Here is a 17377-nt window from a genome sequence, read left to right as displayed (position 1 = left end):
CACCTGCAAATCAACACACTTGATTAGGCTGCCAATCTCTGCTAATTACAATGCAGCCTATAGGCGCCACCTGGCGACCATCATTAACGCTTTGGTCGGTGCTGGGATGATTTTTTGAGCTGGTGAGGATTCAGGTGGACTTTACAGAAGATAAATTATATATATATATAAGTAATCTCAAGGCGACAGAAATCTGAACACATTGGTCACTGATCACAAGTCAGATACCTGTTATCATCAATACACTTTAAATGAATGCACAAACAGTGGTATTCATTTCACCGGGGACCCCCTGCAGAGCCCTCAGGGGCCCCCTCCATGGACCCCACTTTGGCAGTGATTGATACACTGACCCGAGCTGGGTTTCACATGAATTGATAATTTAATTAAACCGGCAGCCAGGAAGCCTCATACAACCATTCCTCAAGGCAACCACACCAGCACGCCCGCCGCTATCAAGCCGTACAGATGGCCCGGTTGAATAGTGCAGTCGCTTTAATTCCCCGTGATCCCAAACTCATTCTCAACACAAACAAAAAGCAGAAATTAAAAACAAGTGAAGGGTGCTGCTGGAGACGTTTCACACGGCTCTCTTGCCGGGGATGCTTATCGTTATGTAACAGCTGAACATGAATTTTACATGACCTATGTTACTGAGCTGTAGATGGTTTGTTTACATTCATAACGTTCATAAATGATGGAACAGGACTGTGGGTCACTTGGAGGCATCGTGATCTCTGAGAAAATTAGGCCCGAGCATGTACGCATGCTTGCTGTGATTGTAGCCAACTGTGGAACTGAAACTGTAGCTTCAGGGCCGTGTTCATCTGTAACCCTGCACAAGCCGGCTAACGTAGATGTACATATTTTGATTACATGGTATAAAACTAGAGCCTTCAAAATGTCCCACAAGCCCACAAAAAAGTATCTGAACCGTTTGAACTCTGCAATAGAAAACCACCAGCGCCTGCATTGGTATTTTTGCTTATTGTGATGTCATTTCTTTAAATATCTTCAAATGCTTCAAATCCCTGAAATCTGTATAGCCTCAGCTAAAATATTATGTCAATGAAGTCAAGAAACAATCAATTATATCATAAATTAATACATTTTACTATATAAATACACAAAACACTGATCCAAAATATTTCTAAATGTAGAAACATGAACAAAAGATTTCCTCACACTAAGTTTTTGAGATGTACAAGGACATTTTGATAGTTTCACCTGCAATAGAAATAAAAAGTATTCCCCTGAGTAAAATTTATTTTTTGCTTATTGTGCAAAATAAACCGTTAATCAAAACTACATAATACACTCGGCTCAAAACTACTACGTATCTCGATCTCTCTCTGTCTCTATCACCCTGCCTCTCTGCTCCCCTCCCACCACTCACTGGCGCCATCTGGTTTTGCAGCGTATGTCACGTAGAGTAATGACATCATCACGCACATACAACATGATTAGGGAAAGACTTTTGTCCTGGCATCTCGCTGCGAAAAGAATGAATGTTGTAGTTATCATGGGTTTTATTTTAGATTGATATAAACATCTTTTTTTTTTTAAAGGTTCTTGTGCATGTAAAAGGTCTTGAAAGTTAAAAAGGTCAAAGCAGACCACCAACAGAAGCCCCTTTCTCCCACAGAAAACACTGCTCCTGAAACGCCTCGTCAGTAATGCTGTGACTTTGTGACATCACACTACGTCACCATGTCACACATGAGCATAATTTATGCATAGCAGCTAGTTTGGCACATAAGAATTGATTCAGTGCAGCTGCTCTGTTGCTGTCAGCGGTGCTGTGTCAGGCATGTGTGAGCTGACCAATCAGAGCAGACTGGCTATTCAGGAGGAGGGGCCTTAAAGAGACGGGAGCTAAAACAGAGTGTTTCAGACAGAGGGGGAATGCAGAGCTGCAGCACTGGACAGTATGAGAAAACCGGTGGGTTATTTGAGCATTAAAGCATGTAAACCTGTTCTAGATATGTCTTTTTTTAAAAACAGCTTTCAGGGCTAATTAGTCTAAAGAAAAGGATCCCAACAGAAAACTCTGTAATCAGCACTCAGACTGTTAAATAAAAGCAGTACTACCCCAATTTTAAAATACTACAGTAAAAGAGTGTCACATTAAAAATCAATAATACTATCAGTAAAAGTATCCAAGGCTAAAGTACTATATACTTAGCTAAATTGACCCTTTCAGAGTGTGATGTTGGCATCATATTTTAGTTATTTTCAGCATTTAAACGTAGCCATGGTAGAGATGATGGAGCAAATGTAATCTATTCAGTTCATCCGAATGAATTGTAGTTGTGTGTATTCAAAGGGGTTATCAGGCAAAGGATGAATGCCGGAGGCAATGTGCTAAAAAATAAACGTCTGATCATTTTCATATTTTCTGGGCTTTTTCCTTTTCCTTCCTTCCTCCTTTTTTATATTGTTATGAGATTGCTAAAGACATAATGAAGATTTGGGGGATAGAGCTTCTCTTTTATCCGATCAAAATCAGATAAAGTCATGGCTCAGGATTAAAATACTATTGGCCGCTAACAATAAAAAGCCATCACACGAAAACACTGAATGGCCTCTTTCTTGCTTATATCAACCCGTGTTTGTGCCAGAAAATATCAATATAAATTTGGGTTTACTTCATCAGGATGATTTAGTAAACCATCCAGCATTAGTACTGCCCTCTAAGAGCCCTGGGTACATATATTAAAAATGAACAATTAAACAATTCAAACACATGAATTAGTCAGTGCAGCATGTTCATCATGTGCAACATTTCTATTTTTATTTTTTATTTTATTTAAGCTTTATTTTGCCAGGGATATTCCCAAGAGACTGCAACATAAAAAGTTTCATTTAAATCCAAAAACAACCAGTGTTGAGTAACAGGACATGTGCATTCAGTGGTCTTCAAATAATCAAGTTTAAGGTGTCTCTGTAACTCACACCATGTGTCAGTTTACATTTGAAAGCCTGTCCAGTCGATTCAAGATAGATACAGGATGCTCTTCAATGCAGCATGTCTTGGTAGTTTATTAACTTTATTGTGCACAATGTGGAAAACTGTGTCTGGCTTCACCATAAAACCATTAAAAACAATACAGGAGAGACTTAGTTCTTCTTAATATACCAATTGAAGTGGTTTATAATAAACCATCACTTAAAAGTGCAAAATACTAACAAACAAAATGTGTGGAAATAATTTACTGTTGGTTAGTTTAATCTAAAATAATGGGTCATATTTTATAAAATAGTCATACTTATGTAATATCTTCACCTACAAACTATTAGCTGTCAAATAGAGGCCTAAAGGTTTGAGATGTGAGCTTGTGACCGGAGGGTTCAAATCCCCGGACCGGCAGGATAAATCTGGTTGGGGAAAGTGAAAGGCAGCGCTTGTTCCTTCCACATCTACCACCACTGAGGTGCCCTTGAGCAAGGCCCTTAACCCCAACTGCTTCAGTGGCCGGCGGATCAGACTGTGGGTTTACTGAGCTGCTTCCGGGTGTGAATGTGATCAGAGTTTTCTGAGAAAGCCTGACTTCTCAGACTTTTCATTGAACTCTCCCTGAATAAATAAAGGTTAGAAATCAATAAATGTTGCGCAACAAAATACACAATATTTTTCTCTGAAATGTAGTGAAGATGAAGTGAAAAGAAATATCAAATGCAAATACTCAAATTAAATACAAATACCTCAGAATCATACTTCTTACACACAGAAATGGAGAAACTGTATTTACTTTTCACTATAAAATATAAATACTCGAGTAAAGCAGATTTGTCTGAAATTACTTGCACTTTACAAGCGCTTGTGTAAATCTACTTTATTACATTCCGTCACTGATGAGACGTGTCTGAAAATTACATTAATGGTCTTTGCAGCTCATCTATTTTACATTTCATCCTTGACATCTTTTTTTTCTCCTGTTAAGCAGGTTTTTTTTCTCAATATTTTTCGGAGGGTCTAAGGACAGATGATGTCGCTCGCTGTGCAGATTGTAAAGCCCACTGAGGCGAGGTGATTGTGATTGTAGGCTGTATAAATAAAATCTATTTGATTTGATTTGACGTATACAAGTCTTAAAGTGCATTCGAGCATCACCGTGTTCTGCCAGGCCATCATAATGCAGTGACATCATTTCCTTAACCTAAATGTGACCCAACCAGTAATTTGACAGTGTGATTCTGGTCGTGTGACTTAATCCTTTGGCAGATTAAAAAAAACTGCAACCTTTCATTGTTTACAGTAACGGCTACATCTGAATCAACACTGACCTTCAGTAAAATAAGAAAAAAGTAGATGCCAAAAAAGAAAGTGAAGCAGGAAGTTCAAAGCGCTCTGTGACGTGTGTGAGATCACCACCATACGGGAAGAAAGCGGTGAGGTGAGCCTTACTCATCACTAGGCGTGTCACAGCATCAATGTGATTAGAGAGAGACGGGGCTGGGGGTAGGGGGGGGAGAAAGGGAGGAGGGGGAGGGAGGGTTGGGTGAGGAGAGAGAGATGACCTAATACCCGTAAAAAGCAATGAAGTCATACTACCTGACTCATATTCCCAGCTGACACCAGCTCTCCCAATCAAAACATCCCAGTGCATCTGTGTGTGTGTTTATTGTTAACAAGGGTGAGGTGAGTGTGTGTGTGTGTGTGTGTGTGTGTGTGTGTGCAGGTCAACAGCTTCATATGCATGTGAGGAAAGACTGCAGACGCCTCTGTGTTTGTGCGTGTGGTAAATGCAGTCAGCACTATTTTAAAGGTGCACTATGTTAGTTTTGGGGATGAATTGATGAATTGTTATTCAGAAGAGAAAGATCTTCATTGACTGATTATTTTTTATGCCTAAACAAACAAAATAAACAAACTCTCTTAGTTTTTGTGCCTGAAAAAAATTGAATAAACAAACTGACTCTGAGAACAGCTTGTTTATTCAGTTATGGAAAAAATAAATATTTCTGCGTTTGTATTATTTCCCCGTTAATATTGCAAATATAAAAATTCTGGGTTTGAATTTCTTCTTCAAAAATACACAGTGCCTCTTTAAAGATGGAAAAGGTGCCGACATGTACGACTTGCTGTTAACATGTGCACAAAAAAATTGATCAACAGTGACTTTGATAACTTATTATTCATTTATCAAGCAAATGTGGCACACACTCTCCGGTTCCAGAGTCTAAAATGTGAAGATTTTACACACACACTACACATTTTTACACACAATTTTAAATCGAATATCTTTAAGATTTGATGGACAAAAAAACAAGCAATATGAGCATGTCACCTTTGTGTTTGGAAAACTGTGATTCACTATTTTTCCACATTTTATAGACTGAACAACTAAAAAAAATCTAAAAGATCAACATAATGAAAACAATCACTGTTATGAGACTAAAAAAGAGCCAAAGTTGGGGATAAGACAACACTTTTAGTTGCCTTAGTCATCTTTTGTGGGTCACACTGCTCACTCACAGCATTGTAAAAAGTGCATTAGTATACCCAACAATACTGACTCTAATGTGGGATGAAAACCTAGATTTTAATTCAATTACTCTCCAGTCTTTGTGTCAAGTCTTGTCTTATATTACTCAAAGAAGGAGCGGTTTCGAAAAACTTTTGAGCTTCACTTTTTGTTAATAAAAGTGGAGCTCAGTCGAGCATTTTTGCTGACTTACCCCAAAGATGGAGCAAAGTTTGGGATGAAAAGGCCTCATTATCCGGATCCTCGCATGACGGTCGACCTGCCGAATTAAACTAAACAAACTGATGATTCTACGCGAGGTTAAGGAAACACTCAGCTGCTTTAACGATGATGAGGTCGTTGCATTTTAATTGTATTTCCACCACGACCTCTTCAACTCCCTCTCCCTCTTTCTGTTTCCTATTGTTTGCTTTATTTTTGTTTGTTTTATTGCGTCATCATTATGTGCAGTGTGTCTGTTAGTATCTGTGCTGCTCTCCCCTGAAAAAAGTGAGAAAAAACAAACAATAAAAAATAAAACAAAAGAGCAAACAAATAAACAAATAAAACTTAAAAAAAATATATACAGGAGGGAAAACCCCCCTCAGACAAAGTGGTGTCTACATTTAGTGTTTGATTCGTTCAGCTGATCGACTTCAGGGCTCTCGTCAGCGTCTGAGCACAAGATGTGGTATCATTTGCATGTGGTCTTACATCATCCCTGAGAGCCCGTTCACTATGGCATCAGCACGTGGTGCTTAGCCAACATATCCCTTTGTGCTCGCAGAAGCCTCATTCAAGTGACAGCGGGGCACCAGAAAAGTCTTGAAAAGGACATCTGGCCGTGGAAGTCAAAGGGATGTCCTTTAGGGATTCTCAGACGTGTCTTTACAGCCTATTAAGCCTGTCCTCTTTGAAAGAGAGATGCTGTCCATAGGTGAGAGCAATATTTGCATGAGCTCTCGGACAAAGACGCTGGTATGTGTCTCTGCGGCACAGTAAACCACAGCGTCTCCCTAAAGATGCCAGTCAGCCTTTCATCAGGGTTAAAAAAAAAAGAGAAAAAGCTCTACTGTGACGACCAGATGGTCAAGATCATTGAGGTTTTTTTTGTGTGCAAGTAACATGACCTCAGCACTCTGGGTTTCACAAGTATCCTGTAGCTAACACACTCACACACACATGCAAGGAGAGAAACTAGACATGACAATTGTAGCCCACAGCCACAGGCAGCGAGGTCTGAATGAAAACCAGACCTGCTGTGGTCCATTCAGAGCCGGAGAAGGTTTAGTTCGGGGTCACAAAGGTTATGTGGTACAGCAGCATCACCAATCAGACTTCCAACAGGCCACACCACACATCCAGACAGAGAGGGGTGTGTTGAATGGGGGGAAACACTATCCCAGATCCATGCTTTTTATTGATTGGGGCTCTGGACTCCCAGCGGACCCCTTTAATGGAGCCAGACGACCTCTTGGACACACTGGCACACTCAGTGCACCGTTGAGAGGCCGGCCCTTGTGTGGTGCTCGTCCCCATCCCGACCGTGCTCTCACCCAATCCTCTGGCCTCACCACTGGGTGGGGTGGGGGATTGGGGGCAGACCCCCTGGGCCCACCCTCTGGTCCTTCATGCATCACGCCATCCTGCTCTCTTCCTGCTGCTGTTTTTTATCCATGTTATTGGGTGGAGTGGGGATGTTTTAATCCCGGACTCATACCAGGAGTCTCCCTGTGAGCTCTCATCTGCAACACACCCTCGGGGAACGAACCCCTTCCTGATTGGCACCCAGAGAGCGCGTCTAGACTCTGATTATGCATGTAAATACACCTGCTGTAGCTTGCTGGTACCGTTTTATCACAACATTTATATTGCATTCTATTTTCAGACATGCTGTTTGGAAATTTGTGATTATATTGTTGCTCCATTTTATGTGTTATTAAAAGGCAGAAGGCGTTCTCACTAGAAATGCTAAAATATTCATGCTGAATCTCTCTAAGAGTCACATGCCACGCTCAGTCTGTCATATAAGCCCAAATCGAGGACTGTGTGTGTGTTTATGTTTTGGTTATTACAGTTATTGCAGTCACAGCGTGGAAAAAAAAAACACCAAATATGATGGAGAATGATAAATTGAATTTAATGGATGGGGTTGAAATGCACAAGTAATCTACAGAGTGAATTCAACACCTCCCCTGGGAACACAAAGCACACACACCGAGACGTTTCACTGAAATTTAATCCATCAATTCATATAGAAACATCAAGTTCAGTAAACACGTGTGTGTGTGTATGTGTGTATGTGTGTGTGTGTATGTGTGTGGAGATGTCTTTATTTTCTGCCGGGGTGGAGAAATAATGTGGACGGTGGAGCGGCGGAGCATCCACTGTTGTCTCAGAGTAAACATCCCCAGAGTTTGCCTTGTCATTCAGTTATAGCCTTACGCAACACATACTCACTGTACATCCCACCATGCATATGCACAGATGGTAATGACAGGCTAGGCTGGAGTTAGACTGACACTTTGAGGAAGCTGAAAACATGCTCAGCACTGTGTGGCAAGCTACACACCGGAGCCAGTGTTTCCTCGTGGCTCTTTCTTTGTAGCGGTGACCCAAGTGTGATGATAATTCCTCAACTCAGTGGGAAAATAATGACATCATCTGAGGAATCTGACTTCCCCCTTTATGTATTTATTGCACATAAATGAGAAATTTCCAGGTTTTTAACGCTTGTAAGTTGCGGGTAGTTTGCGACCTGTTTGAAAGCTTAAAAAAATCTGCAAAAAGAGAGAGAAAAAAGTCTGATTAAAAGCTTCATTTAATAATATTAACAACGATATAGTGGTTATTAATGTTTTTAACACTGCAGTTTGAGTCTTTGTGTTGTACTACAACCATGCCGTCAGGCGTGGCTTCTGCCGAGGACATCTTGGGGAGTCTGTGCGCGGAACGAACGGCGCGGCTCTTTGTTCACCGGGGCTGCTGCTGCAAAACCTCCTCTCTCTCCCTCTCTCTCTCTCTTTTTAACGGGAAATGTGCGAGGGCTTTTCTGATGTTCCCCCGCTGCATAGGGTCTGCAACGCCTGTCTGACAACTCCCTTTCTCTTCTCCTCCTCGTATACAGCCCACCTCCCCCCCCCCCCCCCCCCCGCACCCACCCTCCAGACACCCTCTTTCCCTCCTATACATAACATCCTCATGCGCAACGGCGCCGGAGACAACAACGCGGTGACCTGCCGCAAAGCACGGCTACATGGAGGTGGGCGGACCCCCGCCAAAAAATGTCACTAACTCCTATACTCCCCAAATTCATGTCAGATGGTCCACGATCCCCCTCATTAATGCAAGGAGCTGCTCGGTTTTTTTTATTTTAAAATGTTGTTTGTTTGTTTTTTTTTTCAAATCCCTGTATGATAAAGTTGACATCATCTTTTCAGCAGCACCGCCACCAGATGACCATGTGCGCACTGTACTTTGCACCTTTTCATACATCCTGGTCGGATATTCTTACATAAGTCGCCGATATGCGGTTTTCAGGCTACACTGCAGCTCTAGAGCTGCGAGCGACGCTGCGTTCAGACGAGTGCGGTGCGCGCAGGAGGTGAACGATGAGGTATTTTCTTCCTTTTTCTATAGGTGACGGGAGGGGAGCTCGCTTTGAGATGCCACAGGCTTGGGAACCTGAGACGGAATGGTACAACGGGAGGGCGGCTCGTTTTGTCTCGGCGAGGAGGGGAGCTGTGTAAACCAGACTGGGTGGAGCAACACATCGCCCGCCCCATCTATCGTGCAGACGGCCTTGTGTCCCGTTTGCCTGGAGCTCGGAGAGAGACTACTGTACTGAAAGTCTGGCGGATAGAGAGAGAGGGGGCCGGTCTATGGGAGGGACTAGCGCAAAGGGGGGAATTGGAAGGAGGAGGGGGCGAGGAGGAGGAGGCGGCACGGGTGCTGTTTCTCCAGTCTCTTTCCCCTGTCTTTGTCTCACACACTCTTTTGTTAGCCATGCCTAGCCTGCTGGTTCTAGCAGGGATCATGGAGAAAAATGGGGGCTACGGCGGGGATCTGGCCGGCTCCGGCTTCGGAAGCGAAGGTCTCCTTGTGCCGCCCGACGAGGAGGAAGACGACTCCCGTGCCCTCAGGGTCGCGCTGGGCCAGTTGTCTCTGCTGGGGCTCGGGGAAGGCGAGGACGGCGGCGGAGCCCCAACAACAGGAGTACAGGACCGGAGTAACAATAACAACAACCACCACAACCACACGAACAGCGTCGGTGGTGGCGGGGACACGGCGATTCTGCAAGGGAAAAGCAAGTTGTGCGCCCTGTACGAGAGCTCCTCAAGTGAGACGAAAGGACGAGGCTGCAACATAACAGAATGCGTCCCAGTGCCCAGCTCTGAACATGTGGCCGAAATAGTGGGGAGACAAGGTAAACCGCTGGCTTGCATATTATTCCCCCCTCTCCTTCAAACTTGTGCTTTCCCCCCGCTAACAGTGCTGCATTATCCCCGCCGTGGTTTCCTGTGCGCTTTGTTTCTTGTTCTCTAACTGTTACCTGGTGTTATTTGACAAAGAAAAGGGAGTGGTGTGTGTGTGTGTGCTCGCGTGTTTTTTGTGCTCCCCCGAGACATCAGCCTCCCACTTTTTTCTGCTCCAACGTCGCAAGTTCCCGTGCACTCATCATAACACTCGTACATTGAAGACGAGTCGTCGGCCGCTTTCTGTTTATTTTGCTTTTGAGTGAATTAGCACAGAGGCACGAGAGAGAGAGAGAGGAGAGGAGAGGAGGGAGAGAGAGAGAGACCCGTTCCCTACTGGGCGAATTATTCTACATCCACGCCATCAATGTCAGCGCACAGACACACACTGGAGCACGGAGAGCACTTGCTTCCTTTGTCGTCTGAGACGCGCCAGACTGTTCAAAAAAGGCAACGTGCAGCAGGCGAGGAGAGGAATGTCTTTCACTTCCACATGATGGCTAGGAAAACGAGCGATTTATTTTTTTATTTTATTCTTTTTTGTGTGTGTGTGTGTGTGTGTTACACATTGGGTCTGATCGGTGGAGGGATGTTTTGCCCCTCTCTCTCTCTCCAAATGTATTCAGCTCGTTGTTTATGTTGCGCACTGCCCCAGTGACACAATTGGACAATAGAGCGAGCGTGGTCCACTTGTTTTTTTCAAACGAGGGAGTTGGAAAGTTCAATTCCAGCCACATTACACATTCTGCCCCGTTTTTCTTACAGTTGGAGGGGTTTTTATTGAACAAAGAGCTGAAGTTGAATGACAGCAGCTGTCAAACAAAGGTGTGAAAGTCGGGGGATGGAGGGGAGGGGCGCATTAAGACAGTGTTGCTGCTTGGCACACGGGATGGCCTTAAAGGGTGACTCAGCGAGAAGTTGCACCAGGAGGTGGGAATCCTTTTTTTAAAAACAGAATATTCTCTTGTTTGTGCTTATTTGCAGCAAAGCTGTCGTCAGGTGATTTTTCGCTCTATCCGACTTCCATATTTATCTGCAATCAAGCTGCAAACAAGCTTGAACCTAAGTTGGTTTTGGGGACCCAGAAGTAAAAAAAAAAATATTTTTTTATTGTCTTTTTTTCCCCTTCTGCTTGGTGGTGCTGGTGTTTGTGTGGCTGCACCCATTGTTAACTGTCGTGATGAACCCATGGGTGAGAGGTGCGGGAAAGACAAGGATGGGGACGGAAGGGCAGTATAGCATCTAAAAGCTGAATGGGAGTCACGCCTTGGAGCTCAACACAAGGGGCTCCTCATGAGCCCCACTTCACTGCACACTCTCAATACCACATGGTAGTCTGTCAGGAGAGGGAGTAATGGGCGGTTGGACTGAGAGAAGTACAAAGACTGCAGGGTGAGGTACCATTAGCAGATCCTGATTTATCTCGCAACAAAAACAAACAGGTCTCGAATAATGTCAACGGGGGTCCAGGGGAGCTGAGATGGCTTCTTTTACCAATACTTTTCTTTACTTGCTCCACTGCTGTGGTAATGTGGATTTACTTTGTGCTGCTAAGTGCCCCTTGTCTCCCATTGCGGCTCCTGTTCTTTACTCTGAAGTGTAAGTTTTGAATTTTAATGGGGTAACCGAAGACAGCCGGAGGGTGGATCCAGTGGGCACAAGTGCAGCGAGAGGACCCTTTTGCCTTGACCGAGAAGAAGTGCTGATTTGGGGGGATTTGAGTCGAGCTGCTTTTGAATCGTGGCCCTTCGTTAGCTGGCAATGCGTACACACCCCCTTCCTCTCAGCACCGTGCATCACATGCCGCCTGGTGAATCTGCCAAACAGAGCATCCTGTCGTGGAGAAAGGCTTGGATATGATTGTTTTTCTCCTGTCAAGAGTCACAGGCAGTGAGTCCCGAGGATGCTCTTGTACCTTCCTCTGGTGCTCTTCAGATCAAGGGGTGGCTTTGTTTTGGATCACAGGCACCTCTCACACCACAGTTTAACAGCGGAGAATACATTTGTCACCAGTGACCTCAATTTCTGCTTGCGATTAATTAATCGTCGCCAATTTTGTTTACAGATAATTCTTCAATTGAGACTAATTAAAAGGTGCAACGTAGTTCAGGAAAAGGAATCCATCGGTTGCCCTTTGATCCCTCGTGGCACGGACATGTCGATTAGCTTAATACCAAGCAATGGCCACAAAAGGTATTTTCAGATTTTGGGCATGAGAGTATCACTATCCTACTGTCTGTACCACTGGTCACTGGGAAGGAAGTGTTCCTGAGCAAAGTGGGCCTATTTGGTCGCATTAGAGAGAAATTTGTCTTCAACTTAAGGTGTTTTGATACCTGCAGCTGTGATTTTCAGATAGGTAATGTAATGATGTGCTGTGTGATGTGATGTGAAGCACCTGCAGTCGGTAAGATGAGCTCAGGTCTGTTCAGTACATAGATAGATAGATAGATAGATAGATAGATGGGTGCCTGATGATTCTCGCTCGTCCAAGAAGATGCACCGGCCTCTTTAAGAAACGGTCCAGACAGGAAAGGCACGTTTAAGTCGTCAATAAATATCTTAATGAGGAAGCTGCATGAGATTCTGAATGAAAGCTGACCCTCGTAATGCTCGATGCATTCTTCATGAGGTGCAATATAAACAGAATTGCTGTGTCTTTTCTTACCACGTTCCTCTTGACCTCGGACGCATCTGACAGCCCCCTGAAACAATCACTGATTTACTGTACGTCCTGTTCTGTCCCATTACAGTGTTGGATGCATTTGTCATGATATAACGTCAACCTGCACCCCCTCACATTAAGACTCTGCCTTAAAAGCGCTTTATAGATTAAACTATTACACACTGATCAGAAACAGGGCAGATGTTGAGCCATAAATGGTCCAAAAACGAAGCACATGTGGGTTGACTGTATTGTCTCGTAAGTTCAGGGAGAGGTCAGAGAGTGACTGCTCGCCTGCATAGAGTAATGCATGTGCTGTTGCTCTCAGTCCTCCAAAACAGCCAATTCTCATTGGTCAATACTTGATCACTATTCATGTATCTCTTTGTAAGGTGTGTCTGATTTAGAGCTAATGAATAAGTTCACTGAAGAGGTGCCCTAATGCTTAGGTGCTGGAAACCTCATAAATCATGATAATTACTCCTGCCAGTAAAAAGCTGCAACATATTAAGCTAAATTGGTCATAACCGGTGAACAAATCTGACTTTACACAGAACAAAGGCGACTTGAGGACGTTAGCTTAGTGCGCTCACATTTATAACCATTGCACTTGATTCTTGAGTCACAAACTTGAATCGATGTATCATATTTACTCATTTTGAAATGTATGTTTGGTGTCTCTGCAGGTTGCAAGATCAAAGCCCTGCGGGCCAAGACCAACACCTACATCAAAACCCCCGTTAGAGGAGAGGAGCCTGTGTTCTTAATCACTGGCCGGAAGGAGGATGTTGCACTGGCCCGCCGTGAAATCATCTCTGCTGCTGAGCACTTCTCCATGCTCCGGGCATCCCGCAACAAGCTGGGAGTGTCCTTTAGCGGCTCCCCGCCCACACCTTTGCCAGGTCAGACCACCATTCAGGTGAGAGTGCCATACCGTGTCGTGGGGCTGGTTGTGGGGCCTAAAGGATCCACCATCAAACGCATCCAGCAGCAAACCTGCACTTACATCGTCACTCCCAGTCGAGACCGCGACCCCGTCTTTGAAATCACGGGGTCACCGAGCAACGCCGAGCGGGCCCGCGAGGAGATCGAAGCACACATCGCCTTCCGAACAGGAGGCCTGCATGACCACAATAATGAGAACGACTGTCTGGGGCCGAATGGTGGAAGCAGCCCAGCGGGCAGCAGCGGTGGTCTGGAGAGCCGGCTACAGCAGGTGTGGGGGCTGCAGGGGGGCCAGCGCAAGCCTCTCACCAGCAGCTACCGCCAGAACTTCTCAGATGCCATGGTTGGAGGGGGAGGGGGAGGAGGAAGTGAGGGAGGGGGAATCTACAACAAGGGCAACTTCTCCAGCTCTGGAGAGAAGCCTTGCTCTTATTTTGGATCAGAGGGTACCCAGAGCTGGGGCGACCCTGACTACCCCAAACAGGTGGCCTTCTACGCCCAGCAGCGTTCCAAGAGCTTTGGAGGCCTCCCGCTCCCCCTGACCAGACTCTCCCCTGGCTTACCCGAGCCCTGCGGAGGTGGAAGCACCAACAACTCTTCAGTCACCAGCATCGTGCCCGTAGCCGGCTCACCTCATGCCCAGGCCCGCCGCGCCCACAGTGAGCCCACCTCAGCCGGCGAGGGTTTCCCAGGCCGTCTGCCAGTGCCGGACTCGCCACCGGCCACTGTGCGGGACTGCATGACCTGCTTTGAAAGCAAAGTGACGGCTGCCTTGGTGCCCTGTGGCCATAACCTCTTCTGCATGGAGTGTGCCATCCGAATCTGTGAGCTCAACCACCCGGAGTGCCCAGTGTGCCACACCCAGGTCACACAGGCCATCCGAATATTCTCTTAAGGAACCACATCAGTTTTTATCATTAGTTTTGTCAGTGTTTGTTCAATAATTATTTACTGTTATTATGATTATTATTATAATACACATTTTTGTTTTTCAGAAAATTTAAAAACAATCAAGCAGATATTTTAGAAGGCACTGCTTGCTTTACTAAAAAGTATAAGAAATATTTTTAAGTTTTTCTTTTATATATATATATGCATATATATTTTATAAAAGTTTTGTTTATAAGAGAAGTATAGTACCTTGCATTTTCAGTTTTTTGACTGCTGCTGTTTTTCATTCATGAATCACAGTGTAGGCAGAGGTAGACAGTAATGTGAACATTTTATTATTCAAATTTTTTATTTTACCATGAAGTGGGTTTATATGGAAGGAAGAAGATGATTGTTGAGGTACCCAATCTGCACCTGACTGACCTTGAAAGTCAATGTTGTTATTAGAAGGAAAAAATAGAATTGTCATTGCACCTTACAATCATCTTGGTCTAAAATAGGATTTTCAATCATACCATGAAATTTTGGGAGCAGATGTGAAGGTGAATTCAGCCTTTTCAGTTTTACTGTGATTGTGGTTTGATGTAATTGGTCCAAAATAATAGATATTAATTTCAGCAAAATGGAAATGTGAAGAGATTAGTTCTAGTCAAAGCCTTGTAAACTTTACAAGAAAACAAAAGAAATCCCCTTATTTCATTCTCATACCTTAAAGTCTTATGAACCAGATTAGTCCCAAAAAGGGAGAGGACATTACGTCATTTATTTAGAGTAATTGGTTACATTTTATTGGTATCATTATTCACAGAGATAGATGAAAGTTGTATAAAGTATCAGTAATTTTTTCTTTCCACTAGCCATTGATTACACTTTGGTCACTGCAGTTTGTTGAAAAGATTCGTAAATGCTTGCTCCTCGTGGCACTTGAAAAGCATGTGGTTCCTCGGTTGGCTTAAAGCACTGATTTAATTTGTGAGGCCGAAAGCCTTGGAATTCATCCAGTTGGCTAGTTCTCGATATCTGTCTCCCCAGTGGACTTGTTTCAAAGCCACCTTAACCGCGCTTTATTGTCTTGTGTGGTCATTTGGCCACAGTCGCTGAACGATATAGGACGCAGCAAGAGCTCCAGTCAACAAGCTTTTCTCTGAGGTGTGCACTGTAAATAAAGAGCAGAATTAGTGCTAGGACAGAAGCCGAGTAAAACTGTAAAATGTTCCCTGAATCAGCAGCAGACTCAGATTTGAATAGTTGACACTGTAAAAGTCCCAAATCAGTAATCCTTACTCCACGTCCCCAATTCTAACGGCATTATGTGTGAGCTCCGAGGGGCCAGCTGTCTCCCCTGTAATTAGCAAAGCTGTACAGGAGCAGGTGTTTCATGGCACACTGTGGCGGTGACCCCGAGTTGGAGGTCTCGCCTAGCCCCCTTTCTTTCTCTCTTTTCTTTGGCTTTTATGTGTCCCCCTGCTTACAGTTCGATCGTTTGCTTTCGAAGGCCTCTCTGAGTGGGGTGTATTGTCTGGGCCCGGTGGCGGCGTGGGCTGCAGAGCGCTCGGACACGGCCTGGTTCTACTCATTCATAATTAGGCAAATGGGTTGGTCCAGGTGCGGACCGTGTGGGGACTCTGGAGCTGTATGAGGGGTAGGACAGGGTCCCGCAGAGAGCCCCTTACTGCCCCACCCTACTGTTACAGGCACAGAGGGGGCTGGATGGTCTGGATGCAGCTGGGTGAATAAGACCCCCTCCTTCCACTCCCTCTTGCCCCTTCCTCCCCCCCTTTTTCCTCTCCTTTTCTGCTGCTCTGAGCTATCCCTACTGGGGAGAGGGGGCCTCTTTTGTCCCAAAACACACACACACACACAAAATTCGAAAGACACTAGCTGAATTTGGCAGGGCCTGTGAAATGAGGGGAGGCTCAGGAGCAAAATAAATTATCTACAGTTATCAGGAGATAGAGCAGTTACCTGTTTTCAATGTTAATGTCACACTATCTGAAGTATACCCTTTGCAAATGATGAAAACGTACGTGCTCACCTATTAAAAAAAAAAAAGATTGCGTGATCGTATCACGCGGGGTGCAGCATTAACTCCCCCTCCGCTCCCCAACTGCACCGCCCTGAAATTTGTATGGGGTCCTGTTTGTGTGACAGCGCCGGTGCAGATCGTGTCAGCTCGCTACTGTATGGGACATCCTGCAGCTGCCCCTTCACTATGGACACCCGGGCTTCAGCCAATGGCAGCCCCCCTCTGCTTTGAGCTTCCAGAATGAAATCAGACAATTGTAATTGACAGGAAAGCAGAGGAAACGCCCCATTTAACCAGCACTCATGCTGAATCAAATTACACACCCTCTGCGTCTGCCTTAGCCCCAGCCTGGGGATTTCAGAGGGCTAGAGGAGAGCGAATGGGGGTAGGGATTAAAGCTGTTGAATGATGGGGGGGTGGGGGGGTCATTTTGGCTGGAGAAAGAGAGAAGTATGCTCCCAAAAAAAAAAAAATTTAATGCAACCTTGCTGCATTTTTATTGATCATTCAAGTCTTGCAGCGAGTTTTGTGTTGTTGTCACATGTGGGCCAGTAGTGTCGACAGGGAACACCGGTGATTCAGCGGGCTTCTCTTGTGTTGTGCTGGAAAACAATTCAACTCGGCTTCTGTCTGGAAAAAAAATTAACAATTACAGATTGTGTCTTCTGGGACACAAAGGCCCCTCCTTTTTACAAAAAAAAAAACCAGCAGACCACTCGCATTACGTGTGGACTGCAGGGAAAGCACTGTACTTGCGAAAAGTACCCTGAAATCTATCAGATGTAGAAATAAAGAATAGTTGTGTTTTTATGGACTGAGACATTGCACAGTGGTTTGGCTTAAGCTTTTGACGTCAAATTCAAGGCAGTACGACACTGCTCTTTGAACTTAGTATTTTTGTTATTTT

The 17377-nt window shown here is 44.6% G+C and overlaps 1 protein-coding gene across 1 annotated transcript; it reads left to right on the top strand.

The window, feature by feature from the left end:
* Nucleotides 1–9079: 9079 nt before the first annotated feature.
* Nucleotides 9080–16865, top strand: mex3a (mex-3 RNA binding family member A). Its single transcript, XM_084357781.1, is given in 3 exon segments — nt 9080–9205; nt 9208–9894; nt 13295–16865. Coding segments are annotated over 3 exon segments (1884 nt in total). The 5' UTR covers nt 9080–9162; the 3' UTR covers nt 14449–16865.
* Nucleotides 16866–17377: the final 512 nt, after the last annotated feature.

This window comes from Pagrus pagrus (genome assembly GCF_965226575.1).
Source record: "Pagrus pagrus genome assembly, chromosome: 7".
Classification (NCBI taxonomy): Eukaryota; Metazoa; Chordata; class Actinopteri; order Spariformes; family Sparidae; genus Pagrus; species Pagrus pagrus.
This window is presented reverse-complemented; position numbering and strand designations above follow the sequence as displayed.